Raw genomic sequence first — 21,568 nt, forward strand, 5'->3', positions numbered from 1 at the left:
TTCGTTCAGTATTTAATTGCAGCTGTTGGTATTTTGACTCCATTTTAAAAACTTGATTTTGGAATTCTGACTCCACTTTAAAAACTTGATTTTGAAATTCTGCGATTTGAACATTTAACTGCTGGAGTTCAGAGGTTTTATTTTGCAAATCTGTTTTAATTTCATCAGAATGCTCAAGTTTGGATTTTGCATCTTGCAATTCTTCAACAACTGCAATTAGTTGCTTTTTAGTGGACCTATACTCATCATTGCTTCGCTCAGTAGTTAATTGCAACTGTTGGTATTTTGACTCCACTTTAAAAACTTGGATTTGAAATTGCTGGAGTTCAGAGGTTTTGTTTTGCAAATCTGTTCTAATTTCATCATAATGCTCAAGTTTGGATTTTGCATCTTGCAAATCTGTTTCAAGTTTGGATTTTGCATCTTGCAATTCTGTTTTAATTTCATCATAATGCTCAAGTTTGGATTTTGCATCTTGCAAATCTGTTTCAAGTTTGGATTTTGCATCTTGTAATTCTGTTTTAATTTCATCATAATGCTCAAGTTTGGATTTTGCAACTTGCAAATCTGTTTTAATTTCATCAGAATGCTCAAGTTTGGATTTTGCATCTTGCAAATCTGTTTTAATTTCATCATAATGCTCAAGTTTGGATTTTGCAACTTGCAAATCTGTTTCAATTTCATCAGAATGCTCAAGTTTGGATTTTGCATCTTGCAAATCTGTTTCAAGTTTGGATTTTGCATCTTGCAATTCTTCAACAACTGCAATTAGTTGCCTTTTAGTAGACCGATACTCATCATCACTTCGTTCAGTATTTAATTGCAGCTGTTGGTATTTTGACTCCATTTTAAAAACTTGATTTTGGAATTCTGACTCCACTTTAAAAACTTGATTTTGAAATTCTGCGATTTGAACATTTAACTGCTGGAGTTCAGAGGTTTTATTTTGCAAATCTGTTCTAATTTCATCATAATGCTCAAGTTTGGATTTTGCATCTTGCAAATCTTCAAGAACTGCACTTAGTTGGTCTTTAGTGGATTGAAGCTGATGATCACTTTTATTTTTAACAATGATCTCTTGCTGACTGTGTATCTGTCCCGTAATTACCAGGGACCATTTTACACGTTCTGCACCGTGTAATCGTGTGCATTTTCCCCATGCTCTCTTGATATTATTGAAGGACCACTGTCCTCTGGGGATATCATACTTTGATTCAATTTTTTTTGAGGTTTCACATAGGTTAAAATGTCTACGAGTGAAAGATCTACAATCCCCCAACATATCTTCAACAGAAACATCTGGTACTCCAGCACCCCCCTTGGATGTAGTGGGGAGTAATTTTCTGTCTGCTAAAGGCTCTGAATCTACACTTTGAATTGGATCAGCCATAACTTTTCTTGATCGCTGACTGCCGTTTTATTTTAGTTACTGCAGTGACTCATCTTCCAGTCACGTCTATGATAGTCTGACCGACTGGCACTTGATTTATTTAACACAGTCTATAAAAAATGTTCTTTTCAAGGGTCGAAGTACTGACTGATGCGGCTTTAAGACTTTTAATGGGTGAAAAAGATATTTCTTACCCCAGTCTAGCCGTGGGTTCCGGCTGTCTTCTGGGCCTCCTCCGATTATCTCCGAAGCTTCCCGAAGGTTCCCGACCTCCTCCGATTATCTTCGAAGCTTTCCGTCGTCACCTGGGCCTCCGAAGGTCGTTCAGTACTCCCCCCTCCTGGCTGGCTCGCCAATTATAGGAAACTTTAAAAGAATCTTTAATTTATAGGGATCTTAACCTGTCGAACCACGCCAAGTTTGGGGGAAACTTAGTTGATGAATCAAGTCCTGGCGCAATACGACAAGTTGTAAGATTTGTAATATTTGTAGACTGTGTTAAGTTGTTCGATTCCTTGTATTATTCGACTGTGTATAGTTGAAGGAATTTATATCATCTCTGCTATTCGGTTATCAGTAGCACTTTGCGAATACTGGAACTCAGCAGAAATTTGCAGTATAAACTCCTCAGGTGCCAAAAAGAATTGTTTTATTTGTAGTCGCTTGATTACAATTTGAAAGTCATTTAAAAGGCAATTCGTAGACAATTCGAAGCTTTCAGAGAATTACAGACATTATCTTTCTTTGCTTAGGCAGACAGCTCGAAAGTAACTTTTAAAAGGTCAAAGTCTGGCAATGAAACATGAAAAGAGAGAGAAAGCTAATCTTCAGCTAAACTCAAAGTCAAAAGTGGACTAACATCACTGACACAGACTGTTAGGCTGACAGAACCCCCAAAGACAATTACCTAAAAACTAAACACTAAAACAAAACTGGAGACTAGAATCAAAGGCAAAAACTGACAAAACTAACAGAAAGACAACACAGCACAACACACCTTCAAAGACAATAAAAACCAAAATGGCGGGAAGAAACTTTTTATGCTTAAGCAGCTATCTTTTACCTATACTAGTTGTATTCGAAATACCTGGCTTCTACACTAAGTCAGCATAACTTCCACATGTTGCAGCAGCAGCCATCATCCAATTAATATTTTGTATGAGCTAAGATATTTAACTGTGAGGAGGGAGGATGGGTCATCCAGTCAAGTCCAAACTTACTTTTAGCTGATGTCCATATATGTACATTTTCAGGAGAAGATTTCTGTCTTGTGAGGCAATTCGTAGCATCTCTAGAGCAATACTGGACAATACTATATGCATCTAATTACAGTCTATCAAGAACCCACGCATTGTTGCAATTATATGAAAATATAACTACATTAAACAACATAATACATTGACATTGTAACATTGCAGCCTGAAAACCGGACACAAACATGTACCGATAATATTTAATCTTCGCTGCATAGTTTGAGTTGGTCCTCTAGGAGTGCGGAGAAAATAAATCATTGCGTTGTCTTGCAAATGTCTGGGAACAGATTGTCTGGCCTCAACTTGGGGATAATGAGTAGCATCACAGAGTTGAGGTCAAAAATAAATGATAACTAGAACAAAATATAAAATGTAGACTTCTAACTGATGCAACGTCCATTTATTGTAATCTTTCAAACTTACAAAATGGTTATTTGGAAAGTGGTGCCTTTTAGAAAAATTTAATTTAAAATGTACTTTACGAATTGGAAGCAAACTCCATATATCATTGGAACCATCACACTTTCTGTTACAATAACATTTTAAATGCTACTGGCAGGCCAGAACTATCATTTTGATTAGAACAATTCAGTGGTGATACATATGACATTAATTACTGAATTAAGCCGCAACCTCATTTATGTTTTGTATTGGATAAGAGATCCCCAAAAAGGACACATACTTCTGAATGATGTGCATAGTGACTGTTTAAATAAATGACAGATCCTTGAGCAGCCTAAAAAGTAATTTTCGATACATTAAAGGAAGATTTATAGCACCTTTAGAACTACCAGACAATACTGTATGCATTTATTTACAGACTACCAGAACCCCAGCATAGTTTGTTACAATTATATGAAAGGATAACTACATTAAACACTATAATGCATTGAAGTTGTAACATTGCAGTCTGAAAACCGGACATAACTTATATGACAATATTTAATTTTCTAATCTTCTCTGTATAGTTTGAGGTTGTTCCTCTGGAAGGGAGGAGACATGAATCATTAGTCGAGTAATCTTGAAAATGGCTGGAAACAGATTACTTGGGATCAACTTGACCATAATAAGTAGCATCACAGAGCTGGGGTCAAAAATGAATTATAACCAGAACAAAATGTAAAGCATAGTCTTCTATCTGATGCATTAAAAAAAAAATCCAATTAAGGGGCAATTTAGCATGGCCAATCCACCTAACCTGCACATCTTTGGGCTGTGGGGTGAGACCCACGCCGACACAAGGAGAATGTGCAAACTCCACACAGACAGTGACCCAGGGCCAGGATCGAACACGGGTCCTCAGCGCCATGCTATCTGATGCAACTTATGATGGAAGACCACCATACATCATTTTCATTACAGGTATTCTATGTTAATATAAAAATTAATTCATTGAAAATGCTGTTAGGGATTCAAAAATAACTTTTACCCAGCCACTTCACTATTGTCTCATATCTTTAACATACATTTAGCAACATTCTAAAAAAAAGCAAGTAAATTACCACAATGTTCATTCAATTAGTGTCTCAAAGATAGGTAAACATATATAAGATGCATCAGTTCATTTGGGAGACTTTAATTAAAAGAACCCCAAATGGATTTTGCCAACTAGCTGTAAAGATTGCATGGGATGAGGAAGTGCAAGAAAAAAATCTAAACTTTTCCACACATTGGGTTATTTCATTGGTTTTTATTAGTTTTTTAACATGTTAAGCATAGAAGTGTCCATGGAAAATGGGTTTTAAATACACAAATAAAATAAAACCGACTTCACATATTTAGTGCGCAGATACATTGTTTCCTATCACTGTATGGTCCAAACACCATTATTGATAAGTTGGTCCCTTGGTGCAATTCAGGGAGTAGTCCCCATCTTGGGAGTGGGCTGGATGCTACAACAGAGTCCCACCGGCAAGTCAGTGAGCAGTAAGGGTTTGAAACAAAAACCAGTCAACTTAAAAAAAATAAAGGTTGCATCCCCTCCATTTCACATTCATGAAGCTGATTCTTGCCTCTTTTCCTCTTCAATTGCTGAAACAAAAAGAAACCAATCTATTAGCAAAGCTTATGCAATCTAATTTCAACTGCCTCAGCAGGATTTCTATAACCATAACCTTCCGAGTAAAATACAATTATACACATGCGTTTGGATACAACCCATTATTTGCTATTATACCAGACATTTAAATATTCTGCAGTATTAACAATTATGTACACTTCACACTATTTCACGCCAAATATTAGCAATTTATAATTATGCTGCACAATAGTATCACCAGGTGTGGTCAGCAGTCTGGGGGCTGTCTCCAGCTTTGACATACTTACTCTCTTTTGTTGGCAGAGGATTTTTCTCTTGGGTTTCTGTCTTCTTCAGTTTTTTCTTATCAAATTGTATGATTTCGCAAAGATTTGGTTTGTCTGACATGGCGTCTGCTGCAAAATAAAATCACAATCAAAGGCTGTACAGGGCAATGCGGCATGTAAAGTCACTTAATGGGAATACAAAGCACGCACTCGGAAATAGTATGAGATATTTATCCTGGAATATTATTTCAAATATGGTCTTTTTTGCAGAAACCGCTTGAACCACGACTTTCACAAATAAAAACGACCATGATATTAATGCTCAACAAAGCACAGCATGAAACTGTACAGAAAACTATCAGCCTTACAGGAAAACATAAATTTTAACATAATGTTTCGCTCATGTCCAATCATTTGGCTCGCAGATTTTTCCTCCCAAAGATTGTACATTAAGATCACGTTAATTCTACATTCCTCTGTTTCGCATTGTTGTCAATGGGAGCCGCCCTACTGAAATACATTCATTCAGTTTCAGATTGTTTGGTGTTATTGTTGAAAGATGAAAAATTGAAGAGGATTAGATGGTTGAATTTCATATAATTCGGAGTTTGAAATGAAACAGTTTAACAAAAGAAAGGCTTCCAATATCCAGAATTTGAAATTAAACAGCTTTATTCCAAGAACCTCAAATTTCCAAAATTTGCAATATTTTCAATTCGCCCCGAAGATTTTCATGCACGCCTTTGTCTAAATAATCTAGCACCTTCACCCGTTACTCATTTTAACATGGGATATGATTGCTCAGCAAAACTGCTAGCATTGCGAACATCAAGAGATCTTAAATCCAAATACCTGCAAATTCAAGAAATGTTTGGATGCTCTGTAGGATCCAAATGTTAAGGAATGGAACGTTTTTTGTTAAAACAAGAGCGTGGGAGTCTTACTTACCCTTATCTTTGTCCCGCTCCACCAAAGATTCAGATACTATTCTCTATCTGCACTGCCTGGGCGTGGATTAAAAAGCGCAGAGCTCCGCGTGATTAGCATAAATATCTGACACAGCAAGGACCGCCTTTCCGGAAATCAACTGTGCAGCAAATGGTATTGCAGTGTTCCTGGAACAGGGTTTGAGCATCAGCAGAAACCTGATGCAAAGCGCAGGTCTGGAGGAGCCATTTCTCAGGATTCAGGACCCAAGTGAAATACCCTATTGAAGATTTGCACTGTGGGTGTACGCGTGAACTGCCCTCTCCCAGGGATGGGAAGAAAGGTAGCTTTGCACCAATACCCACGCATTCACAGAATGAAAGTCAACCGTGAACAATTCTCTATAACAAGCGAGAACACTTGGGTAAAGAGACACTGGAGAAACAGAAGGACCGAACATTATCCTCGGTGCAATATGGAGCATACACAACACAATGACATATTTCCAAACACTTTCACTTGCACCGTTCAATTGAAATTATTCGGGAACATACAAGAGTTGCCAGAAAACACGTTAAATGTTTACTGGCGCTTTAATTTATAAAATGCCAAGCGTAGAAGATCCTGAAGAGGATTGACAGGGCAGACAGTGAGTGGTTGCTTCACCTGCTGAGAAATCGAGAACACGAGGGAACGGGCTGGGGATAAGGGGCCAATCATTTTGGACTGAAAGTAAGATACATTTCTTCACTCAAAAGGGTTGTAAACATTTGGAAATCTCTATCCCAGAGGAGTGTAAATGTCCAACATTGAGTATCTTTAAGTCTGAGACAGGCAGGTTTTTGACCTCTCAGGGAAATCGAGGAATTTGGGGAGTAGGTGGAAAAGTGGAGTTAAGACAGAGGATCTGGCATGATCATATTGAATGGTGGAGCAGGCTCATGGAACATTATGGTCCACACGTGCTCCTATTTCTTGTGGTCTTAGACACAAGGGGAACGTGAGGATGAACTTTTAGCACAGCAAGTGGCAACTCACTGCCTCCGAGGGTAGTGAAAGTGGAGGTGATCAGTGATTTCAAAAGGAAATTGGATTTTACTCGAAAATAAACTTATTGGGATAGAGCGGTGTGGGGGTGGAAATGGCACTGACTGGGTTAGTCTCAAGAGAGCCAGCATGGATTTGATGGGCCAAATGGCCTCCTTTTAGGCTGTAACGACTCTGACAACTGAATGCTGTGCTGGTTCCAATCTAATCGTTACCTATCATAATGGTCCAGACTTTCAATCGACCAGCTCCAAGGGAAAATGGAGTACCCGGCGGAGGAGCTACAAAAGAAAAGAACAACCTGACAAAAATTTACTCCCATTTTTCAAAAAATCAAAGCCTCTTTGGTTAGATGTACACATTCGTACTCGACAGAAATAGCTGCACATATTCTGGCAGGGTTCTTTTCAGTGCAAATTAATAAGTAGTTATAGGATGGAGAGGAACTACGGTATGATTTAAGAAAATAACAACATGACTGCAATATTTCTCTACCTTTTTATTTCCTAAAATGAGGCAAGAAGACATTTATGTGAATGCAAAGAAAATTTGTCAACTGTTAAAAAAAAAGTTTGTGGGGGCGGCACATTAGCAGTGGTTAGCACTGGGACTGCGGTGCTGAGGACCCGGTTCGAATCCTGACCCTGGGTTACTGTCCGTGTGGAGTTTGCATATTCTCCCCATGTCTGCATGGGTTTCAAACCCACAACCAAAAGATTTTCTTTTTTTCTTTTTTATAAATTTAGAGTACCCAATTAATTTTTTCCAATTAAATGGCAATTTAGCGTGGCCAATCCACTTAGCCTGCACATCTTTGGGTTGTGGGGCGAAACCCACGCAAACACGGGGAGAATGTGCAAACTCCACACGGACAGTGACCCAGAGCCGGGATCGAACCTGGGACCTCGGTGCCGTGAGGCAGCAGGGCTAACCCACTGTGCCACCGTGCTGCCCTCCCACAACCCAAAGATGCGCAGGTTAGGTGGATTGGCTATACTAAATGGCCCCTTAATTGGGGAAAAAAATACTCTAAATTTATACTAAAAAAATGTTTGTGGCTTTCAGATTTTTACACCAACCAATATAAAGGTTAAAGCTCCCTACTTCAGCTTGAAATCAAAGTAAACAAGTTCCACTTCTAGTCTTTACTTATCACAAAGTTGTGGAAAAGTTACACTGTTTTGCTCTTGTGTCACTAATCCTTACTTATTAGTTGCCAATGTAAAGTGACGAATTAAAAAAAAAGAAATTTAGAGTACTCAATTATTTTTTTCTAATTAAGGGGCAATTTAGCGAGGACAACCCATCTACCCTGCACAGCTTTGGGTTGTGAGGATGGTGGATGGATCCATGGACCAGAAGTGGATCGAGAAGAAGGGAGCAGTTGGAGCAGGAGAATCTTCATGTGCAACAGGACAAGATGGCAGAGGGTAAAGGGTCTGCCCTCCCTGCCCAGTGGTCGACGGAGCAACTGGTGGACTTTCTGATTGAAATGTTTAACTGACAGAGGAAGGAGGCCCAGGAGGATCTAGCCAAGGTGGTAGCATCATTAAAAGTGGGAATTAACTAGGTGGAGCAGAGGCTGGAGTCCCAGGGCCAGGCCATTCGGAAAGTGAAGGAGGTGGCGGGGGATCACGAGCAGCAGCTTGCCTCATTGGCGGCCGAGATTGGTGTGATGGAGACTCAGCAGCAGTTAAGGGAGAAGGTGGAGGACTTGGAGAACCATTCCCGAAGGTAGAACCTAAGAATCATGAGGATGCCTGAAGGCATTGAGGGAGTGGACGTTGGCTCGTATATAGCCAAAATGGTGGAGAAGCTGGTGGGGGAGGGGGCCTTTAACCGGCCCCTGGAGGGCGACGAAGCTCGCACAGGGCGCTGATGAAGAAGCCGCAGTCGAATGAGCCACCGAGGGCGATGGTGGTGCGTTTTCAACAGTTCCTGGACAAGAAGAAGAAAATGGGATGGACGAGGCAGACAAGGAGGTGCACCTGGGAGGGGAGTGAGCTTCGCGTGTACCAGGACTTGGGCGCAGTCCTGGCGAAGAGGAGAGCTGAGTTTAATCAGGTGAAGGCTGCCCTCTTTAAAAAGGGGGTGAAGTTTGGGATGTTGTACCCGGCCCGCCTCTGGGTGACATTTTATCGCCGAGAGCACTATTTTGGAACACCAGAAGTGTCGATGGAATTTATAAGGGACAATAGACTGACGGGAAGGAGGACATTGAAGTGTGGAGGACATAGAGTTTCATAGAATTTACAGTGCAGAAGGAGGCCATTCGGCCCATCGAGTCTGCACTGGCTCTTGGAAAGAGCACCCTACCCAAGGTCAACACCTCCACCCTATCCCAGTAACCCCACCCAACACTAAGGGCAATTTTGGACACTAAGGGCAATTTATCATGGCCAATCCACCTAACCTGCAGATCTTTGGACTGTGGGAGGAAACCGGAGCACCCAGAGGAAATCCACGCACACACGGGGAGGACGTGCAGACTCCACACTGACAGTGACCCAAGCCGGAATCGAACCTGGGACCCTGGAGCTGTGAAGTGAGGAGATGGGTGTTTTTTTGGTCTTTTTCTTGGATCTTTGTTTGGTTAGTTGTTGGAGAACTTTTCTCCTTCGAGATGTTTTGTCGCGAATGAGGGTGAGGGCAACATTTTTTTCTTGTTTCATTGCTTCTTGGAAGTGTGCGAGTGGGGGACAGGGGATGGGAATCAATGGGTGGTAGGAGGCTTACGCGTCTTGGGCGGGGGCTGCCAGGCTAGCTGGGCAGGCTAGTTAACGGGAGCGCAGTGGGGGGGTGATCAGGTGGTTAATGTAGCAGAGGGGGATGGGGTAGTTGTTTGGTTTAAGGGAAGGGGGAGGGGAGTTGCTGACAAAGGTGTTGTTGCTGTGGCGTAGCATGGGAGGGAGTGGTGACGATGGACATCTGAGGGTGGGCCTGGAGGGGCGCATGGCATGGGCCGGGGGCTGGCCTAAGGTATGGTTGATCGGCAGGGGAGGGGGCGTGGGGTGCCCTCCGACCAGGCTGGTCATATGGAATGTGAGGGGGCTAAATGGGCCAGTTATACAGTCATGTGTTTTCATGCACCTGAGGAGCTTCAAGGCGGGTGGGGCCTTTTTACAAGAAACACACTTGAAGATCGGGGATCAGACAAGGCTAAGGAAGGGGTGGGTAGGGCAAGTCTTCCATTCGGGATTAGATATGAAGATGTAGGGGGTGGCAGTGCTGGTACATAAGCTGGTGGTGTTTTAGGTGGGGAATATAGTAGTAGATTCGGGGGGGAAGGTTTGTGACGGTGAATGGGAAGCTGGAGGGGATGCCTGTGGTCCTGGTAAATGTTTATGCCCCAAATTGGGATAATGTGGAGATTATGAGGGGAGTGCTGGGGAAGATTCCGGACCTGGACTCACACCGACTGATTATGGGGCGGGGACTTTAAATGGTCATTCATCCAAGGTTGCACCGGTCACTCCCGAGGTTAGGGAGGCTGTCGGCAGTGGCGAAGGAGCTGAAGGGATTCATGGAGCGCATGGGGATGGTGGACCCATGGAGGTTTGGCAGGACAAGGGCGAAGGAGTTTTCGTACTTCTCCCATGTGCACAGGGTGTACTCTCGGATTGTTATTTTGTGGTAGGTAAGACGTTATTAGCGGGGGTGGTCGACTCGGGGTACTCGGCGATCGTGGTGTCAGACCACGCACCGCATTGGGTGGACTTGCAAATGGACCGGGGGGGGGAGCGGGGGGGGGGGGGGGGGGGGGCAGTGCCCACAGTGGAGGCTGGACATAGGGTTGCTGGTGGATGAGGAGGCGTGTGAGCGGGTGAGGGCCGCCATTTGGGCGTATGTGGAACTAAATGACATGGGAGGTCTCAACCGCCATGATGTGGGAAGCACTCAAGGCAGTGATTAGGGGGGAGTACATATCTCTCGGCGCATGGGGAGAAGGAGGAGCGAGCAGAGATGGCAAGGCTGGTGGATGAGGATCTGGTAGAATGGTTGGGAGCACCTATTGGACTGGTGGAGGTGATGGAGGGCATGGGGCGATGTAGGCAGGGAAGGCCCCAGGCACTGATGGTTTTCTGGTGGAATTTGATAAAAAGATTTTGGGTGACCTGGGGCTCCTGCTGGTAAGGGCATTCAATGAGGCGAGGGAGAAGGGGGAGCTCTCCCCCCCCCCCCCCCCCCCCCCCCCGCACATTATCACAGGCTTCAATATCTTTAATTTTGAAGGACAAGGATCCGGAGCAGCATGGGGCCTACCGCCCGATATCACTGCTGAATGCAGTTGGTAGCTAAGATCTTGGCCTCGTGGATTGTGGATTGTGTGCCGGGGGTGATAGGAGAAGACCTGATGGGGTTTGTTAAGGGGAGGCATCTGTTGGCTAACGTTAGGCAGTCTGTTGAATGTTATAATTATGCCATAGGAGGGACGGAATGTGGAGCGTAGCCACTTAAAATGGCCAACTCCCGATTCAAAATGGCGAACGGCAAAGGATGATGGGAAAGTCAGCCAACAGGACAAAAACGAGCAGCTGCAGGTTGGCTGTGTATTTACCTCTGGAAAGGCCAGACAAGATCGATACCAGCAACCATCAGCATAACAAAACACCAGCCATCTGCATACTAATAAGCAATCCCCGGGAACAATAAGCAACATTTAGACACACAAAGCAAACCAGACTCTTCGGCGCCAGCAGAAGCCTACACAAAAGGAGGTGAACCACCACCTCAAGACTGCCCATCGATCAGGGAACCGCTCCAGCATTGGAGAAAATCGATTGGAACAATGTCAAATCACTTGGGACCAGGTACAGGGTCCGCCCCGAAAGGCGGGAAGCCCCTGGGGACTATAAGAATTGAGCCCCAAGTTCAAGTTGCGCTCTTCTTCTTCGGCTCGCTTCCAGCTCTTCCAGCTCTCGTCACTCTTCAGCAGCTGACCGAACCTGTAAGTCTTACTTCAACGCTCGCTACGAGATAGGCGCTCCTAGGTATCAATCCGTACCAACTTCGAATCCCGCAGGCTCAGAACCCGAATGAAAGGCCATTTGTTTCCCTGACCTGGTGGGCCAGTTCCAAGTTAAGTATAGGCCTGTTAGTTGTAGAAGTAGCTTAGATGTAGAATTTATGCATGAGTAGTGATTACTGTGTACAATAAATGTGCTTTGATTTAAATCTTACTAATCGGTGTATTGGATTATTGATCATTACTCGGACTCGAACACGTGGCGGTATCATAAAGATACCTGGCGACTCAAGAGCAAAGGTGATAAAACAGAGCAATTAAACTAAGGCAAAGTTAGCAACAGGAGGTGGCGGTTGCTATGGATGTGGAGAAGGCCTTTGATCGGGTATAATGGGAATATTTGTGGGAGGTACTGGGGCGGTTTGGGTTCGGACAGGGATTGGTGGACTAGGTCCGGTTGTTGTATCAGGAGCTGGCATTGTAAGGACGAATCAGGTGAGCTCGGGGTATTTTGGGCTGTATCGTGGGGACGAGGCAGGAATGCCCACTCTCCCCATTGCTCTTTGCCTTGGCGATAGAGCCACTGGCAATGGCGCTTAGAGCGTCAAGGGATTGGCAGGGGATAGTGTGGGGTGGGTGTAGCACAGAGTCTCACGATATGCTTAAGTGGGGTGCTCTTTCTAAGGGTCGGTACAGACTTGATGGGCCGAATGGCCTACTTATTTATACCCTGTAAAATCTATGAAATCTATGAAATATGCAGACAATCTGTTGCTCTACATATTGGACCCATTGGAAAGCATTGGAGGTATCATGGACATTTTGGTGCAATATAAGTTCTCAGGATATAAGTTAAACATGGGGAAGAGTGAGGTCTTCCCGATCCAGGCGAGAGGACAGGAGAGGAGGTTGGACGAGCTGCCGTTTAATGTAGTGGGGGTGAGCTTCAGGTATCTTGGCATCCAGGTGGCATGGGGATGGGAGCAATTATATAAACTGAATTTGGCCCTGTTGGTGGAGCAACTGAAGGGGGAATATTAGGAGGTGCGACGTGCTCCTGTTGTCACTGGCAGGGCATTGCAGTCCGTGAAAATGATGGTACACTCGAGGTTTTTATTTGTGTTTCAGAACCGCCCGATTTTTATTTCAAAGGCCTTTTTTAGGAAGATAATTTAGTTGATCATGGGGTTTGTGTGGGTGGGGAAAGCCCCTCGGGTGAAGAAGGTGCTGTTGGAGCGGGGGCGTGGGGAGTGGCGGCTGGCCTTGCCAAATTTAATGAACTATTACTGGGCAGCAAACATAGCCATGGTAAGGAAGTGGGTAGTGGGGGAGGGGTTGGTATGGGAACTGTTGAAGTTAGATTTAGAAAGAAGGTTTTTAGACAAAAGGTACCCATTGGCTTAGATGCCTGTATAAGAGGTAATTTGTTAGAATAGATAGTGTATAAACAATGCTTGTGATTTAATAACCTAAGAATTACTAATATCAGAAAGGACACAAAATGGCTGTTAGCTGAGCTAGCAATACTAAAGACACAAAATGGTTTTTAGCTGAACTACCCACATTCCTGAACAACCATTAGCTGGGTTAAGTTGCAAACTGGTATAATTAACATCATTTAATTATAGACGGCAGAGTTAGTCAGGGGGACAAGAATGATTGAAACAGACATGGGAGACAGGGGAGTACTTCACCAACGAGTGATAACAGTTCCACAGGACAAAGAGCATTATGTATCCTCACCAGCCCAAGGTCTCCAGGTGCAGACAGGAGACATAATTTTGACAGTTAGTATGAGTGACTTCTTCATGAAGTCAGGGGCTGGTAAGGGGAAACCAACTTTACGTGTCAAATTTAATTGGATACATAACTAATATTATTGGACAAGGTCCAGCCGAAGTGGGCTGTGTAGCTGTTTTGAAAAATTGATAAGAATGGATGTTTTCCTTTGTTCGGTGGAGAGACGGTCTGGAATTTTAACAGATGTCATCTCCCCGCTGGCGAAATAAAATGTTTGATGTGAGGACCAGTAGCCCTGGGTGTGGAGTGATTTCTTTGAGATCCTCTCCCGCTACCAGGAACGGATGGAGGCAGCCTCGTGTAAGGGCACTAGCTTGGCGGCACTGTTGACAGAGCCTCTGCTGTTCTCGCTGGCCAGGTACTCCACAAGTCCGGTAGTGGTGGTGGCCCTGAGGGTGTGGGGACAGTGGCGGCAGCACCTGAGGCTGGAGGGTGCCTCAGTTTGGGCTCCAATTTGTGGGAATCACAGGTTTGTTCCGGGGGGGCTGGATGCAGGGTTCCAGGGGTGGCGGTGGATGGGGATTAAGTGGTTTGGAGACCTGTTTGTGGGGGGCACCTTTTGGAGCTTGGACGGGTTGGTTTGAGGAGTATGAGCTGCCAAGCGGGAATGGGTTCCGGTTACAGGTTCGGGACTATATGAAGAAACAGGTGTCATCCTTTCCTGACCTGCTGCCCCCAGGGTTGCACGACAAAGTGGCGTCGCAAGCAGGGATTAGTGAGGGCAGGGTGTCGGAGATTTATAAAGAGTTAATGGACTGGGACGGCGCCCCGATAGGAGAAGTTAAGCAGAAGTGGGAGGAAGAGCTGGGGGTGCGGCTGGAGGCTGGGGTATGGGAGGAGGCTCAGAGAAGGGTGAATGTATCCTCTTCATGCGCTAGGCTTAGCCTCATCCAATTTAAAGTCGTTCACAAGGGCGCATATGATGGTGGTCAGAATGAGTAGGATTTTTGAGGGGGTGGAGGATAGGTGTGGGCAGTGCGTGAGGGGGCCTGCGATCCATATCCACATGTTTTGGGCCTGTCCGAAGCTGGAGGGAGTTTTGGGGTTTAAAAAAAAGGAGGCTGAGTGGGTGGAGGGTAACAGCAGGGAGGGTGGGGAGTGGGGGTGTTGGTTATTTATTTGTTATAAGATTTCTTGTCTGTTTTCTTTTTGGTTTTGGTTGTGTTTGATGTAAAGATATATCAATGCCTCAATATAAACATTAAAAAAAAAACAGTGCTATCCCATCACCTTTTCCTTCCCTCCTGTCTTTCTGAAATGTCAAATACCCCTGAATATTAAATTCCCAATTTTGATCTCCTTGTAACCATGTTTCTGTAATGGCTATGAGATCATATCTATTTACCTCGATTTGCGCTGTCAGTTCGTCTACCTTATTTCGAATGTTTTATGCATTAAGATGCAAAACCTTGCATTTATGCCATTTTTAGTCATCCTAACTTTTCTTTGCACTATGGCGCGATTTGTCTCTCGCCTTTGATTACCCAGTCTACCTTTTTTGCATTTTACTGTTCTTTCTTTTATTACTGTCCTAGTTTCTCTTCCCCTTGTCACCCGGCTTAGGTTTCCAAATGCCTGCCATTCTAATTTACCCTCCCCCCACCGACTATACCAGCAAACACTCGCCTTAGGACATCAGTCCTGGTCTTGCCCAGGTCTAACCCATCAGTTTGTACTAGTCCAACCTCCCCCAGGAATCTGAAACCCTTCCCTGTACCATCTTTCCAGCCATCCTTGATCCTAGCACCCGGGAGACAACACACCATCCTGGAGTCTCATTTGCAGCCACAGAAACGCCTATTCCCATTACAATTGAATCCCCTACAACTATTGCATTCCCACATTTTTTATTCCTCCCCTGTGCAGCAGAGCCAACCATGGTGCAACAAAATTGGCTGTCACTGCTTTCCCCTCAGAGTCCATTCCGCTCAACAGTATCCAAAACAGTACAGCTGTTTTGCAGGGGAAACGCCACAGGAGATTCTTGCACTGCCTGCAGAGTCCTTTTGCTCTGTTTTTGTGGTCATTCATTCCCTTCCTACCTGTCGACTCTTCATCTGCAGTGTGACCACCTTTCTATACGTGCTATCCATGATATTCTCCACCTCGCAGATGCTCCACAGTGTCCCAAGCCGCTGCTCCAGCTCCAGAACCCGGGCTTCCAGGAGCTGCAGCTGGAGACATTTCCTGTAATCATGCTGGCCCCCGGGGGGCACTGGAACAGTTCCCGGCTTCCCATATGGAACTTGTTTTCGAAATCCCTCAGTTTTGTCTGTTGCTTCCATCCACTTTAATCTCTCCTTTATTTTTCTACTGTTTTATGTTTTTCTTTTTTCAAAATATTTTAATTCACCATATTTTCATCATACAAATGAAAAACAAGAACAACCCCAACAATATATAAAATGAAACAATCCCACCCAAACCCAACAAACCCCCCCTCTGTGATTTCCTCACCCCTCAACAGTCAACGGTAACGAACTCCCGAAAGTGCATGATAAACAAACCCCAACAATTGTAGAACCCCTCCTTCACCCAAACTTCACCTTCTCCATGGTCAAATCTCCAGCAGGTCCTCCCGCCACGCCGAGGCACATGGTGGAGAGACTGACCGCCAGCCCAACAGGACCCGCCTACCAGCAATCAGCAAGGCAAAGACAAAGACATCTGCCCCCGCACCCGCCTGCAACTTGGGCCAGTCCGACACCCTGAATATCGCTTCTCGGGGACCGGGCTCCACATCCACATGTAACATCCCGAGATTGTGCCGAATACCGTCCTCCAAAACCTTGCCAACTTCGGGAAGGACCAAAACACATGAACATGGTTACCGGGGCCCTCCGCCCCCCAATCGCTCACAGACATCCTACACCCCCTCGAGCCACTGGCTCATCCTTGATTTTGTGAGATGTACCCTATGTACGGCTTTCAGTTGTATCAGCACCAACCTTGCGCACGAGGTCGAAGCATTCACCCTCCGCAGCACCTCACACCACAATTCCTCTTCCAACACCCCCTGCCCACTAGCTCCTCTCCCACTTTGCCTTAATCCCCTCCATAGACACTCTGTCCTCCTCCAGGATCCTCCCATAGATCACCGAAACAACCCCCCTCTCCAGCTACCACCCCCCGGCAGCACCGCCTCCACCAACGAAGAAGCCGGCACTATCGGGAAAACCTTCCTTGCAAAATCTTGAACTTGCAGGTACCTGTGCCAACCCATATTTTCTCCCAACTCCTCCAGGCTCACAAATCGCCCCCCTCCCCCCCTCCCCCCCCCCCCGAAACCTCGCATCCACCCTTCCCGGCTCAAACTCATGATTCCCCTGAATCGGCATACCCTCAGACCCGGCCCCCAGCTTAAAGTGCTGCCTAAATGTCTCCAAATCTTCAATGTGGCCACCGCCACCAGACTCACCAAATACTTTCCTGAAGCCATTAGAAGCGGTGCCATTGCCAGCACCCGCAACCTTGACCCCCTGCATGAGCCCACTTTCATCTTAACCCACCGCCACCCCCCCCCCCCCCCCCCCCCCCACTTCTCCAGCCCTGCACCTTCTCCGCATTCGCCGTCCAATAATAGTACAGCAAATAGTATATCTGCTGTCCTCTCTGCAGGACCACCCTCCTAATCCTGGCCATCTTCCCCTGCTCAGAAGAAGGAGAAAATCAGCTTGTCCACCCCCTGAAGAAGTCTTTGGTAAAAAGACCAGCAGACACTGGAATAGAAACAAGAATCGCGGGAAAACATTCATTTTAACTGTCTGCACCTGGCCCCCCAACGACAGATTGTCACAGCTTGACAGATCGGCCTTTACCCTCCCCACCAAACCAGTAAAATTATATTTTTGGAGCCCTCCCCAATTTCGGGCCACCTGCACCCCCAAGTACCTAAAGTGGGTTGCTGCCAAACGGAATGGTAGCCCCCCCCCCCACCCCCCCACCCAGCTGCAAGACCAGTTCAATTTATACCCCAAGAATGTCCTGAATCTTTGGAGCAGTTCCATTATACTCCCCACAGACATGCTCATTTCTGAGATATACTATAGCAAGTCAACAACGTATAAGGACACCCCCTGTCGTCGTCCCCCCCACCCCCCAAGCTCCTTAGCGCGATGACCAAGGCTCTATAGTTAATACAAACAATAGGTGGGACATAGGGTATCCCTGCCTCGTACCCTGGTGCAGTGGTACCCCGAGTTCATGCTGTTAATACGAACACTTGCCACCGGTTCCTTATACAGCAGTCTCACCCACTGTGGTGAACGTATTGCTACTGCAATTCACCACTGCATTGTACTGTACTATGTTGATGCCCCTGTGTGCTCCGCCTGTGGCTCCGCCCCCTCGGGGGTGGTATATAAATTTGCAGCCTGCAGGCGGCACTCAGTACAGAGCAGTCGCAGGCAGGCACAGATCTAGCTTATTAAAACCACTGTTCACTTCTTTTTTTTTTTTTTTTTTTTTGGTGTCAATGAATTTTATTAAGTCAGATGTGATGATCATCGGGATTGTAGAGTTCACTCATCAGCCGATAGATGTAGGAGGGAGCATTTCCCCCGATGTTAGATATGAACAAGGTAATGAGCTCGGGAGGAACATAATCGAACACAGGGCAGTGAGCGCTCACTTTGCAGAGAATCTCACCTTCTGTGAAGGGGAGAACCTCCTGCGGCGAAACAAACTTGTGAAATGTGTTCTCCTCGTTGGGAAACTGTGGACACAGTTTAAACATGGCAGCACAGACTATAACGGGTGTGGAGTGGTGCCTTGCTGCGAGGGCCAGAGTATGAGCTCCATTCACTGCTCGCAGTCCCCCATTAGCCAAGATGGTCTTCGTGCCAATGATCACCTTATTAACACGGGACATGACGGCGAAGATGGCAGCATCAGTAATGACAGTTGTTTCAATCCCAGCTGCAGACAAAGCGACAGACATCTCGTGTCCCTGGCAGTAGGGGGCACACTCAGCGACAATGACGTGGAAGCTGCGTTTTCGAGCGGCTTCTTTGAGAAAAGCTTCAACAGTTGGGGAGCGGCCTAGCGTCATAATCACCTCGTTGGAGTGGATGTGTTCCAGGGCCTGCATTGCAATGTTATCCATCGTCCCCTCGAGCTCCATCAGAAGTTCGTTAATTGCTTCAATGACGTTGGTTCTGAGAGGTGGAAAACTCTCACTGAAATCTTCGCTTTGACTGCCCGATGTCAGCAGTTTGTGCAGTGAATCCTGGTCCATCTCCTCACTGCAGCCTCGAAGTCGGCCATATTCCTCTCGGATAATCTTCATCACTCTCCGGATAATGTTCCCCACGCTGGTCTCGGAGGGCTGGGCGCTCATCAGTCTCCGGCCTTCCGTCCGGATCAAATCCAGCAGCTCCCCTGCGCTGCTCCACCGGCTGTGCGCCACCAGCTGCCGCAGGAACCCGGTGGTTGCGGCCGCCACGTCCCCGGAGCCGCGGAGCTCCCCCCGGGAGAGCAGCCCGAGCAGCAGCGCCGCGCGCTCCGCCCACCACTGTTCACTTCTACTAATCGTCTCGTGTGAATTGATGGTCACATCAATTTAATAAGCTAAGATATCGCTATGGAAGCGGCCCTCAAACCTGATCGACTGGAACTCGACCCACAGGCAGCTGAAGCCAAAGGAATCTTCTCACATTGGCCCCGCTGCTTTGAGGCCTACCTCGCCTCCTCCTCCTCGCCCGCCGTCACCGAGGCACACAAGCTGAGTCTCCTCAACGCCCGGGTGACCCACAGAATCTTTTTACTTTGAAAAAAAATATATTTTATTGAAATTTTTTTTCCCTGAGCAACATTTTTCCCGCTTACAAAACAAGCGAAACGATAACAATAACAAAACAGAAATTTTTTAACTTTTTAACAATAATAATAATAATGTACAAGTAACAAAACCTCGTACTCTATTGACCTATACTCAACTAAGCCTCCTCCCCCCCCTCCTCCCCCTCCCCCCCCCCGGTTGCTGCTGCTGGTCATCTGTCTTCCCTCTAACGTTCCCCTAGGTAGTCGAGAAATGGCTGCCACCGCCTGGTGAACCCTTGAGCCGATCCTCTCAGGGCAAACTTTATCTGCTCCAGTTTAATAAACCCCGCCATATCGTTTACCCAGGCCTCCAGTCCGGGGAGTTTCGCCTCCTTCCACATGAGTAGGATCCTGCGCCGGGCTACGAGGGACGCAAAGGCCACGACATCGGCCTCTTTCGCCTCCTGCACTCCCGGCTCTTCCGCAACTCCAAATAGAGCTAACCCCCAGCCTGGTTTGACCCGGGCCTTCACCACCTGAGAAATCACTCCCGTCACTCCCTTCCAATACCCTTCCAGTGCCGGGCACGCCCAAAACATATGTGCGTGGTTTGCCGGGCTCCCGCCACACCTCCCACATTTGTCCTCCACTCCAAAGAACCTGCTCAATCTTGCCCCCGTTATGTGTGCTCTATGAGGCACCTTAAATTGAATCAGGCTAAGCCTGGCGCATGAGGAAGAGGAATTTACCCTGCTTAGGGCATCAGCCCACATACCCTCCTCTATCTCCTCCCCTAATTCTTCTTCCCACTTTCCTTTTAGTTCGCCCAACGACTCCTCCCCCTCTTCTCTCTATAAATCTCTGACACCTTGTCCTCTCCGACCCACACCCCTGAAAGCACCCTGTCCTGTATCCCCTGTGTCGGGAGCAACGGAAATTCCCTCACCTGTTGTCTAGTAAACGCCCTCACCTGCATATATCGCAAGAAATTTCCCCGGGGCAACTTATACTTTTCCTCCAATGCTCCCAAGCTCGCAAAAGTCCCATCTATAAATAAATCTCCCACCTTCCTAATTCCCAACTGGTACCAGCTCTGAAATCCTCCATCCATTCTTCCTGGGGCGAACCTATGAGAATCTTTTTACTGATCGAGGACGCGACCACGTACGCAGACGCGGTCGCGATCCTGAAAAGACATTACGTGAGGCCGGTGAACGAAGTGTTCGCGCGGCATCTCCTCACCACACGTCGTCAACGCCCTGGGGAATTGCTGGAGGAATATCTATACAACCTGAGGGTACTCGCTCGGAACTGTAACTACAAGGACGTCACGGCCTCGCAGCACATGGAACTTGCCATCTGGGACATCTATGTGGCTGGAGTTCGGTCCAGCTATGTCAGACAGGACCTGCTCGAAAAGGGCGCCCTCGACCTAGAAGAGATGGTAAAACTATCCACCTCATTAGAGGTAGCCTTCCAGAGCCTAAATTCTTTCCCCTCCGACCATGCGATTTCCTCGTGGGCGCCGGAGACGCGGCCATCACCCGACCCGAGGGTGTCCCAGGCCTTTGCCACGCGGCTGCCCGCCCAACCCGGGGGGCCACCTTGCTATTTCTGCAGTCAGAACCAGCACCCCAGGCAGCGTTGCCCAGCTCTGAACGCGACCTGCAACGATTGCAGCAAGAAAGGACATTTTGCCAAAGTCTGCCTGGCCCGACCCAAAGTTCCAAAATCGCAGGCCCGACTCACAGGCCCGCAGACCCCACAGCGTGGCTGCATGCCTGTCGGTAACGCCCCCTTCTGACGCGTCATCTGCCTCGTGCTATCCGTGGGGGCCACCAGCTTTAACTCTGCCCCGACACGTGCGACTCATGGGGGCCGCCATCTTCAACGCCGCCCGACACGTGCGACCGACGGGGGCCGCCATCTTGGCCGCCATCTTGGGACCCCCTCGCTACCACCGACCACGCCAGCTACCCGCAGCTCGGCACGGTCACTCTCGAACAGTCACGGCCCAAGCACTTCAAGAACTCCATGATAACCATCCGGGTCGATGGGCACAAAACGCCCTATCTGTTCGACTCCGGGAGCATGGAGAGCTTCATCCATCCGGACACTGTA

At 46.7% G+C, this 21,568-nt stretch overlaps 2 protein-coding genes across 3 annotated transcripts; both read right to left on the reverse strand.

Moving 5' to 3' along the window:
* Window positions 1–4,318: 4,318 nt before the first annotated feature.
* On the reverse strand, window positions 4,319–6,050 carry LOC140426968 (thymosin beta-11-like). Of its 2 annotated transcripts, none has more exons than XM_072512297.1 (3): window positions 5,896–6,050; window positions 4,969–5,076; window positions 4,319–4,674 (listed from the first exon to the last, which is right to left on the reverse strand). In XM_072512297.1, exons 2-3 carry the CDS (start codon window positions 5,066–5,068, stop codon window positions 4,637–4,639), a joined length of 138 nt encoding a protein of 45 aa, XP_072368398.1. In that variant the 5' UTR covers window positions 5,069–5,076; window positions 5,896–6,050; the 3' UTR covers window positions 4,319–4,636. The 2 variants fall into 2 exon arrangements, with proteins under 2 accessions (XP_072368398.1, XP_072368399.1); XM_072512298.1 differs by having other exon boundaries at window positions 4,969–5,073; window positions 5,896–6,027.
* Window positions 6,051–18,166: 12,116 nt separating this feature from the next.
* On the reverse strand, window positions 18,167–19,183 carry LOC140426969 (translation initiation factor eIF2B subunit beta-like). Its single transcript, XM_072512299.1, has one exon. The coding sequence runs from the start codon at window positions 19,023–19,025 to the stop codon at window positions 18,177–18,179; it is 849 nt and encodes a 282-aa protein (XP_072368400.1). The 5' UTR covers window positions 19,026–19,183; the 3' UTR covers window positions 18,167–18,176.
* Window positions 19,184–21,568: the final 2,385 nt, after the last annotated feature.

This window comes from Scyliorhinus torazame, chromosome 7 (genome assembly GCF_047496885.1).
Source record: "Scyliorhinus torazame isolate Kashiwa2021f chromosome 7, sScyTor2.1, whole genome shotgun sequence".
Taxonomy (NCBI): domain Eukaryota; kingdom Metazoa; phylum Chordata; class Chondrichthyes; order Carcharhiniformes; family Scyliorhinidae; genus Scyliorhinus; species Scyliorhinus torazame.

What these genes read in the sequence shown, in the direction of transcription:
- LOC140426968 (XM_072512297.1), bottom strand. Translation starts at nt 5,068, where the DNA reads ATGTCAGACAAACCAAATCTTTGCGAAATCATACAATTTGATAAGAAA. An exon ending in TCCTCTGCCAACAAAAGAGA is followed by an intron (nt 4,675 to 4,968) that starts GTAAGTATGTCA and finishes TTTTTGTTTCAG; the next exon opens with CAATTGAAGAGGAAAAGAGG.
- LOC140426969 (XM_072512299.1), bottom strand. Translation starts at nt 19,025, where the DNA reads ATGAGCGCCCAGCCCTCCGAGACCAGCGTGGGGAACATTATCCGGAGA.